This window comes from Sinocyclocheilus rhinocerous, unplaced genomic scaffold (genome assembly GCF_001515625.1).
Source record: "Sinocyclocheilus rhinocerous isolate Xijiao unplaced genomic scaffold, SAMN03320098_v1.1 scaffold1597, whole genome shotgun sequence".
NCBI lineage: Eukaryota > Metazoa > Chordata > Actinopteri > Cypriniformes > Cyprinidae > Sinocyclocheilus > Sinocyclocheilus rhinocerous.
The window spans coordinates 25795-36133 of NW_015659934.1; the positions used below are offsets into that span (position 1 = coordinate 25795).

The 10339-nt window shown below is 38.5% G+C and overlaps 1 protein-coding gene across 1 annotated transcript in view; it reads left to right on the plus strand.

Moving 5' to 3' along the window:
- Positions 1-10339, plus strand: part of LOC107724544 (myotilin-like) — a 23455-nt gene continuing 13116 nt past the window's right edge. Inside the window, exons 1-9 of the mRNA XM_016533528.1 lie at positions 1-283; positions 2021-2073; positions 2279-2426; positions 3020-3076; positions 3159-3300; positions 3825-3848; positions 3930-4049; positions 4417-4573; positions 9013-9693. Of these exons, the coding sequence (XP_016389014.1) occupies positions 2066-2073; positions 2279-2426; positions 3020-3076; positions 3159-3300; positions 3825-3848; positions 3930-4049; positions 4417-4573; positions 9013-9693 (1337 nt within the window). The 5' untranslated portion in view covers positions 1-283; positions 2021-2065. The remainder of the gene's footprint in view (positions 284-2020; positions 2074-2278; positions 2427-3019; positions 3077-3158; positions 3301-3824; positions 3849-3929; positions 4050-4416; positions 4574-9012; positions 9694-10339) is intronic.

Genomic DNA, 10339 nt, shown 5'->3' on the forward strand with positions numbered 1-10339 from the left:
GGACAGACTGTAATGTGAGATGCACCTTATACCTACCCAGACAACCTGCAGTCAAGCTGGTGAATCTCTTTAGCAATAGCCCAGTCTGAGTGCCTGTCCCCACTTCTCCATTTCTTTTACCAGGTAGAAGACTTCCAGTCAAAGAGGGGGGCAAACAAGCCTTGCAGTGCACTCTCTTTGAGAGGGGAAGAGTGCAACAAGCTGGTCTTCCTAACTACCTTCAGCCTTGGTGTTGTCAGCCCAGGGGAATTCATTGTCCCCTCCACACTAAGAGGATACACCGGTAAGGCTCCAGCTTGTGAAACAGGTGCACTGGTGGGACCCATGCAAAGAAATGGGTTTTCTTAGCCTGAGAGGTGGCAGATTAGTTGCTTTGACGGAGGGTATTGTCTGTGTTCAGCCTATAGGCTGTTCTGCTGTCATTTTAGATATATATGCTGAGTTGCTGCAAGAGGACCTTGTATTCCTGCTTATGTTTAGACATTACATGGCTGTGCCAAAAATATATCTGGCATTAATGCTGATAGTGAAACATCTGCTCATAGGTGCTACTCTTCCATTCCACTCTTCTAAAAGCTATATCCTAGATTTTTTTTTTTTTTTTTTTACAATATTTAGAAAACTGTATCGTGATCCAGTACTAAAAAGACAAAGTGTATTTGAATGCAACCTTTGATGCAGAGTTACATATGTTGATCATACGCAGTGTAAGCAGGTGTTCTTGCTCTTATCTGTCTGTATGGGTTATGGAGTTGCTATATGGTTCTTTGGAGTTCTTGATGTTTCATCACATAGTTGCTTTTTGATTATTTACCGCATCATTACATAGGTGATTTTCTAAATAGTGGGATTAATGGGTTTTTTCTTCTTCTATGACATCAGGCTGTAAATGCTTTTTTATTTGCACTTGAACCTTTATTTTTAAGGTAGAATGACTCTACAGTGAAAGCACTATACAAACACAAGGTGATTTGTGATCAATATGACGTCAAACTGATACAGTGACGAGGGATATTTCTGATTATTTGTTTAATAATAAAAAAAACCTCTTTCTATTTTATTATTTGAGATGGCACTTTCGAGTCCAATGCAGGGTGAAAGATTTATCCTACACCATGTGTTTCTAAATGTAACACACTGAAGGCACAACCAAATTAGCCCAGGCAGCTGCTCAGGTTTCGAGCACAGGGGTTAGACTCGTTGCATTGCTATGGATAAAGTCACCTAAAGTCAACAATCTGTTTACAAATCTTGCTCAAGAATATTAAAGCAGAAGAGTTTGAGAATGCAGAAAAGAGAAGAGGATTCAGTGGTGCTCACTTCCAACTTTATTGTAACTCTTGCCCTCAGATTTTATTATAATGGTATTAAAGGTGTGTGAGACTTCAAGAACAGATACGACAGATTTCACCACTAATGTTATAAGTGCATTAAGACAAGATTGTACGTAAAGCAAATGTGTGACTCCAGCTGAAGTCGTTTTTTGTGATTTACTGTTTTCTAATTAAAATCATCCTTTATAAGGTAAAAAACACTCTTTGAAAATATAACCTTGATACCTTTAATACTGACCGAGTAAGGTCATGTCAAATTTGAAATCATAGTGGAATTAATGGTTAAAAGCCAACTTTGATGCTTGCTATCTCATAATTAGAGTTTGAGACTTTAGCCTGGATTTCACAGACAGGGTCACCTTTATTTAAAGAAATGAACATGATGAACAACTCATGCCATTCTATTGTCCTTAAAGGGATAGTTCATCTAAAAATGAAAGTTTGATGTTTATCTGCTTACCCCCAGGGCATCCAAGATGTAGGTGACTTTGTTTCTTCAGTAGAACACATTTGATGATTTTTAACTTTAACCGTTGCAGTCTATCAGTCATATAATGCATGGCAATGGTAACAAAATCTATGAGAGTAAAAAAACATGCACAGACAAATCCAAATTAAACCCTGCGGCTCGTGACGATACATTGATGTGTAAACTCAGTATTTCTGTTTTCTTGAATGTTTTCTAGTGCCTCCTACTGGGCTCACCAACACTCTTCTGACATACTGGAAACATGGCACAGTAAGAGACACACCGTGCTTTCATTATTATTTAAATTTGAACGCTTCAGCAGATCTCGAAAAAAAGCGTCCAGTTTCAGTTACAGACCAGAAGTTCTTCTTTTGTGAATGAAATGACACGCAAATGTGCCACTAAATAGCAATGGCATTTATTATAAATGTAATGAAATTAATTAAATAATGCAGTTGTGTTCTAACTCTTTCAGGATTCAGAAAAAAACCTCAACTATGTCCCTAACTATATCATCGTGCTCCCGAGACACATCCTCCTCCTCGTCATCATCCTCATCCTCGACCTCAATACAGCAGAGGCACTCCAGTTTAGTACAGCCTGTCTGCATCAGTCCTCAAATGGTAAGAACAAAAAATACATACGTTTTTCATCAGGATCTGAAAAGTAGGCAAGTTATGCAACATAGAATTGGGCCTCCAAATCACAAACCTTTTTTCACAAAGTTACATGCATCCTCATGAACACACTCCACATTTAATTTATTTTCATTTATGCTACTCAACTGTTCTTCCTGTCATGTTGATCTGCCAGTCATGGGTTTCTGATGTGGAGAACTCTGCTTATGTATGATCAGATGCATAAAGAAATGATGCATTTAACAGTTAATGACCTAAGAGGTCAGTTTTGCTATGGTGCTATTCATAAATACTCTCAGAAAAAAAAGGTACAAAAGCTGTCACTGAGGCAATACTCATCTGTGTCTTTATCTGACTGTGCAAGTATGAATTACAGTGGATGATTTTTTTTACCGCATTCAAGCATTAAACTTGAGTGACGTGTAGGTATTTAAAAAGTGATAAAGCACTTTTTTTTTTCAATCTCACACACATCCACCATTTTTACTAAACCAAGAGCAGTGAGTTGTGAGCCGTGTGTGCTATGTGCATGTTACTTCCAGCCTAAACACACATTGTTGATCTGTGTTTCTGTGCAGGTTCAGAACACAAACCAGGGTTCAGGGAATGTTGGAGTGTCTCCGACATTTGTCAAGGTAAAGCAACAATAACATGCCGTACACCTTAAACTGAGTGGACCAGTGCCAGGCTGTTATTGGTGTGGTTGTGTCTTCACAGGGTCTTCATGACGTGAGTACGCTGAAGGGGCAGCTGGTGGTCCTGGAGTGCAGGATCAGAGGAACGCCTCCGCTGCAGATCTCCTGGTTCAGAGAGAACGAGCAGATCATCGACTCGGCAGACTTCCGGATTCTTAGAAAGAGTGAGTGAGGGCTCAGGCTGATTACAGCATTACTTTACATTTCGTTTAAAGGAATAGCTCACCCCAAAATGAAAATGTACTATATTCCAAATCATATAAAGCCATACAATAGCTTTGTGTGAAGATCAAGTTTGAAGTTTGCATTCAGAATTTAAAAAAAAGATGCAAAAACTGATGTGTTGGTATCAGTGACATTTGTGTCCCTGCAGCACAAAAGCAGTGTTAAGTCGCTGGGGTATATTTGTAGCAATAGCCAACAATACATTGCATGGGTCAAAATTATCCATTTTTCTTTTATGCCAAAAATCATTAGGATATTAAGTAAAGATTATGTTCCATGAAGATCATTTTTTTAATGGATACAAAATATGCAAAAATTACCGGCATATAGGTTAAAATTTTCAAGAAATTTAATTTTAACTATTTCTTTTCAAAACAATAATAGACATAAGACCACCTTACAAGTTTCATTGCAAGCCAATGAACTAAAACGGTTTCTTACTGTATTTTTTTGCCTTTTTCAGAAGCAAGTTCAGCTTCTGTTCCTGGTGAGTAAACATTTATCTGAAAAGATGGTGCATGAAGGGATAGACTTACTAGACTTTTAACGCTTCTTTGTTTTATTATAGAGGAATTGTGCACCCTCGTGATCACAGAGGCGTATCCAGAAGATTCTGGAATATTTAAATGCACAGCATCAAATCAGTTTGGAACAGTAACATGTAGTGCCATGCTTGAAGTATATACAGGTAACCTTCTTGTTTGATTTTATGCATGCTTACATGGCACAAATAAATCTAAATTAATGTATGCATGTCTTAGTTAAGTTATTAATTTTACATTACTTTTGTCATAAGACCTGCTATTTTATAAAATGATGCATAGCCTTTTCCCTGCCATTTGCGTGTTTGTACATTAAATATTTCAGCCAATTTGGTAATACTTTCCACCTCCAATAATATTTGTAATACAGAAACAGAAAGCAGCAGATTCCTACCAATGAACTAATCTTTTTTTTTATCTAGAATTTTTGCTGTCACCATTTTGCAAACAAATAGTAGTGTAAGGGAAATAAAAAGAATACAGTATTTAATCATATGATTTTGTTCTTTGAAGACCTAGAGGAGGTGTTGGGAGAGGAGGATGAGCCTTCCTCGCTGAGCTCAGCTGGACTAGAGCCGGATGACCAGCCCTTGTTACTACAAGACACACTAATTCCTCCTCCAGAATGGCCTGACAGCTCTGAGGAAGAGACTGCCGCCCCTGTAGCACGGTAGGACATTTATCAGCATTTCAGGCATTGCCAAAATGTTAAGCAGAATAATGTGAGTCAAATCAATCACTGTTGAACTACTCGAATGCTTCCTTACAAAAGAGCTCAATAGGAGAGGCAATGCAAATTCAAAGACATGTGAAAAAACGTCATCATGGCTGTTACGTTTTAAAGGAGAGTGGCTTGATCAAGTGGAAACAACAGATTATTTGTGCAGCACAGTGACACTCGTTTTGTTTTGTTTGTTTTGTGTGTGTAGGTGTAATGGATGTTTATGACTGTAAAATGTTTCTTTAAATTATGTAATATAGATAACATTTAATACTGTTTAAATATGTTCATTTGATTATATCATATTAGCTATATTAAAATTTTATTTGTAAATTAACTTTCTTGTTTTGAATATATTTACATGTATTCATGACTACTGTAACAACTATAATGTTAGTTAATTGGATAACAGGTACAGGTTCATCAAAAGTGTTAGTGATCAAAAATTTCAAGTCAAACGTAAATCAAGTTAAATTAAACATTGGGCTTGCGCACAGATAAATTGTGTTATATAATGACACTAAGACACTAAGAACAAACAACTGATAACAAGATATAAGGAAAATAAAATAGGTCCCAATACAGGACCTTGAGGTACCCCACAGATAATGGGTGCAGACAAATAGGAGCTGTTCCCTATTCTAGCAGTTCTGTTCTGTCTGTAATACGGGAAGCAAACCACAGAAATACAGAGCCAATAAGTAATATAAAAGATTTACTGAGGATGAAAAGGATCCAGCAATGTCTTTAAAGTTTCAGGAATACAGATTGCTTCAAAGACCCAAGGTTGGTAAATCAGAATAGGAACAGAGGATAATGATTACAACCAGGTAAACCAGGTCACCTTTATTTATATAGCTCTTAATACAATACAGATTGTTTCAAAACAACTTTACAGTGATAAACAAGAAAACAGTGATGCGAACATAATTTAATTCTGCTGTAAAGCAGCTGTAAAATGACAATAGTAAACATGTACATTTAGTCAAATTTGTATTACATTGACCTGGAGTTGTAGTGTCACTGACTGATTTGAGCTCATAAAAGTTTAAAAAAGCTATTTCAGTCTGTTGAACAATCTTTGTGAAGATTCCTCTTTTCTTTTTGTAGTCAAAGTCAGTAGGTTCAAGTAGGTTGCAAGCAGGAATATCTATTACTGTGACATGGTGATCCTTATAAATTGCGTGCATGTGCCCTCTATTCCCACATTTAACTTGCAACAAGTAAAACTATCATGTAGCTGATTGACAGTTGGCTGTTGAGGCATGCAACATTCACCTTTAGTCTTGACGACATGAATAAATCAAGTTAACAGATTTATTCACTTTTGCTCAGATGTTCTCATTATTCGGTGTGCATACATTGTCCATTGTGCCATGAATGGGTGGTTCCTCAGGAATGGTGGGGGCGTGAGTCTGCTGCTCATGACTCACATAGCTTTCTATAGATAAACAGCCCGACAGTATCTCATTGAGAGAACAGATGCCAGAGAATCGCTCTACACCTTCAACCTTTCAAACCAACTTTACATACAGTTGATCTTTCTGGCTAGCAAACTAATTTGAAAGAGCAGGTAAGCACAAGATTTGTAATCTGGATTATAATCTGTTACACTTTATTGCAATCAGAGCGACCCAAAAATCAATACATCTGCGATTTTGATCTGTTTAATCATTTTATTAATGCATGATCAGTCCTTTCATATTTTGTGTTCAGTAGGTAAATTAAAACATGTTCTTTGCTTTATAAAAATCTAGATTCTGTAAATCTGACCCCTGTATAATACAGTGTGACTCGCTGTTCATCGCTTTTTTCACCCTTCACTCACTGCTGTGTGTTTGTATAGGATGCATTGCTGGTTTTGAAACTATTTAATATGTGGTGTTAATGATCTGGTGTTGTGATAAAGAAATACGTTTTTAATATCCTTTACAAGGCTGAAAAATTTTATGTTTTTTTCATCCTGCACAAGCCTGAAAAATTTAATGTAAACCTGCAAAAAGTCAAAGTTTTGACTGCAAACTCCTTTGTACAGACAGTCAGATGTTTTTGCTTCCACTGAAGCACAAGATGCTCTTCTATATATATTCTTAAATTATGCTGCAGATCATGATCAGATGTGTTCATACAGATCAAGTGCTGCGCTCATTGAAGTAAAAGGGACATATCAAATATTAGGATATTCTAAAACTCATTCTCATATTCAAGTTGTTATGCTGATAATTGCATTTATTTTTTTATCCATTTTTGGACACCAGGTTATGGTGCTAACATTATAAACAGTTACCACAATCAAACACTTTCTGACCGCAGCTGCTGATCTGAATTGCACAACCATTAATTTTTTGTTGTTGTCCCATTCCTGTTTTATTTCATTCAACACTTTGCTCACATACTATTGTATATTTATATCCTGCTTAATTATAAAATAATATAAATATCAATATACACCTGCTGTTATGCTGAGCGGTGCTTTAACCATCACAAATATATACATTGTTATACGTTATTGAACTGTTACTGAAGTGAATGACATTTAGTGAGCTCGGCCTTTATTCACAGTGACCTCCAAACAGGGTAAGCGAGTGCCAGCGTCGCTGTAAATGAACTGCACCTGCCACGTCTGTCAGTCAGGCCTCATGACACTTTTTTTAGCCACATGGCTCTCAGAAACACCAGCAGTATGCAGTTATGAACCCCTGCCATGTTCATTAAAGGGTAAAAAAGATTATTTACTTGTTGAATGTTTCCAAATGTTAAATGTGTACTTGGTAGTTGTCTGTATGTTAAGTAAGTAATGATTTCAGAAATTTAAGATGTGCTCTTAGGTTGCTTGTGTGTGTGACCATTGGTCATTTACATAAGAGGCATTTGTAGACACAGACAAAGGCAAACATATGTATTATATAGCCTATGTATTAGTGTTCTAACTACTGTGTTATTTAGCCGTGTTTCCCCTCCGTGAGGCATGGATTTGTTGAGAGAAGCCATCAATCAGGCTTACAATAACATTGCTGTTTGTTTGAGCAGCCTAACCAGCATGACACAACAACAGAGAGTCGACCAATAGCGTGAGTTTGGGGCGGAGCTATGTGATTGGGGGTGGGCTCAGGAGACCTGTCTAAATCAGTCATTTAGTTTCGCATCCATTTGGTAATGCAGAAACGTACTAATTCTGTTAGGATTTACTAAAGATACGCCGTGAACAATTAGTGACGAAAAGACATGGACAGTTATTTTTGCAGCTGACCTTGTTGTATATGCATTTGTAGCAGTTTCCCTCGCAGAAGCAACATTTATGTGAGGAGAGTATTTAAATGAAGCGTGCAAATGTGATTTACTAAGATTTACGTTTGTCAGTTTACTGGTATTTGCACCATTAATTAATGCCAAAAAGCAAGTCTAAACCCAGTTTGAGCTTTGCAAATGAATTTTGCACTGCTTTTGAAAGATTGTGTTGGTCATTATGGAAACCTGGCTGCGTCTGTGCTCTTTAATTTGCTCATTGTCAGTAAATCAGCTGCAAAACTTTCCACTCCCATTGGCCATTCTGGTCTCATGATATTTTAGTAAATCTGGCGCTTAACGTTTTTCATGCAAAGTGTTACTTATTGGGCTTATATTAATTTCTTTGGTTCCGGTTTGTGCAACAGAGGCCAGTTAGTAATAGATAAACTTACCTCGCACTCCCTTGGCCTAGTCTTTAGCATCCTCATTATTCTCCCCACCTGCTTACCTGCAGAATTGGTTGCATTTATGAGTTCAGTTCAAACGGAAGTGAATGGTAATCTCAGTTCTGAATGGTACACAACACTGCTTGCTAGTATAGGAGATCCTGCTTTACTGCTGTATTCTACTGTAGGAGGCTTCCAGTCAAGCGGGTTAAACTGTACTTAACTTTTAACATTGCCTAAAGAAGGGAGGTCCAGTCCTGCTAGAGCAGTAATCAAGTACACTCTTAAAAATAAAGGTTCTTTATTTGGCAGTGCTTCCACAAAGTACCTTTACCATCAATTGAACCTTTTTTTCATTCCACAAAAGGTTCTTTACAGTGGAAAAAGGCTCTTTAGATTATTAAAATGTTCTTCACACTAACAAAAAGTGGTTCTTTTAAGAACTGTTCACTGAAAGGTTCTTTGGGGAACCAAAACTGGTTCTTCCTTGGCATCGCTGTGAAAACCCTCTTTTGGAGCATTTATTTTTTAACCTTGTAATCAAGATATTCAAGATCTTCCAGGCTGGGACCAACTGGAGCTAAACTCTGCAGGACCAGGATTGACCTAATATCCACATTCCTTTTGTTTAGATTCATTCACTTGACTGCAAATCATCAGTGTGAACTCCTTTTTTGAACTACCTAATCCAAGTTAAATGTATTTTTCCAACAGGGTGCCGGAGTCACCTGTGGACACGGAGAGCAAACAGGTGACTGAAGCTGCAGAGCTCTCCTCCACGAGCAAACCTGATCCTCCAGCAAAGGCGGTTAAAAACAGTGTCCCACATCCATTCCTTCCCACCAGCAAGCTGAGTAAACCAGCGGAGCCCAGAGGCAGTGCCATGAACGTGGCTGACCTGCCCACCTTCTCGCCATCGCTGTACCCCCCCAGTGCCTTTAACTATGAGCGCCCTCGCCATTTCATCCAGTCCCTGCCCAGTTTCCACACACCTGACAGTGAGATCAGCAAACCCAACAACCTCAGTCCCCCGGCTTCAACGGCTGCTCCGTTACTGAGCCCTCCTCAGCCTGGACCCGCTCGGACGTCCATGAGCTCAAGCATGACTTTGATTCCTAAACCACGGAGCTCTCCAAACAATGAGAGACTATCATCAGCAGCTTTCCTCTCATCTGTCCTGCCGAGCTCCCAGGCCAAATGCATGTCCATACCTCAGTCTCCATCTCCGCGGCGCTCCCCCAGATCAGCCAGCCCGACACCGAGAGCCCAGGAGCAGCCTCTGTCTCCTCCGAGTCGGTCAGCTGTCCCACCCCGGATATCTCAAGATACTCCAAAATCAAGCGCTCCACCTCCACAGCCCCCACCTGTGTCTGACATGAGCTTCACACCCAACACGTGAGTGTGTTACGGCTGACATTTATCTGAAACACTGGAATGCATGGTTATATCCTCCTACAGGAAAGAAAACTCAAAAATTAGACCTTTTTGATGTCTTAGTTGTTTATTCTAAAAAGCGATGAGATTTTTACTTAAGCCAAAGATCTTAATTTAATAAAGTTGAAATATGAAAAATGACTAAAATATCCAATGTCTTCAGAGCTTAAAAGGGAACAGTTCACCAAAAAAAATGAAAGTTTGCTGAAATTGTGCTCACCCTCAGGTCATCTGAGAGTTTGTTTCTTCGTCAGATTTGGAGAAATGTGTCATTGCATCACTTGCTGCAGTGAATGGGTGCCGTCAGAATGAGAGTCCAAACAGCTGATTAAAACATCACAATAATCCACAAGTAATCCACAGCACTCCAGTCCATCAGTTAACATCTGCAGAAGACAAAAGCTGCATGCTTGAAAGAAACAAATCCATCATAAAGATGTTTTTAACTTCAAACTGTTGCTAAAATATCCATATTTTCCATAATCCATACTAACGCTTCCTCCAGTGAAAATGTGCATCTCCTGTCGTCTCTCACATCAAAATCCAGCCACATATTTGTTTAGAGCTGTTTAAACGCTGCTTGATCTGTGCAGATTTCTCTCCTGAT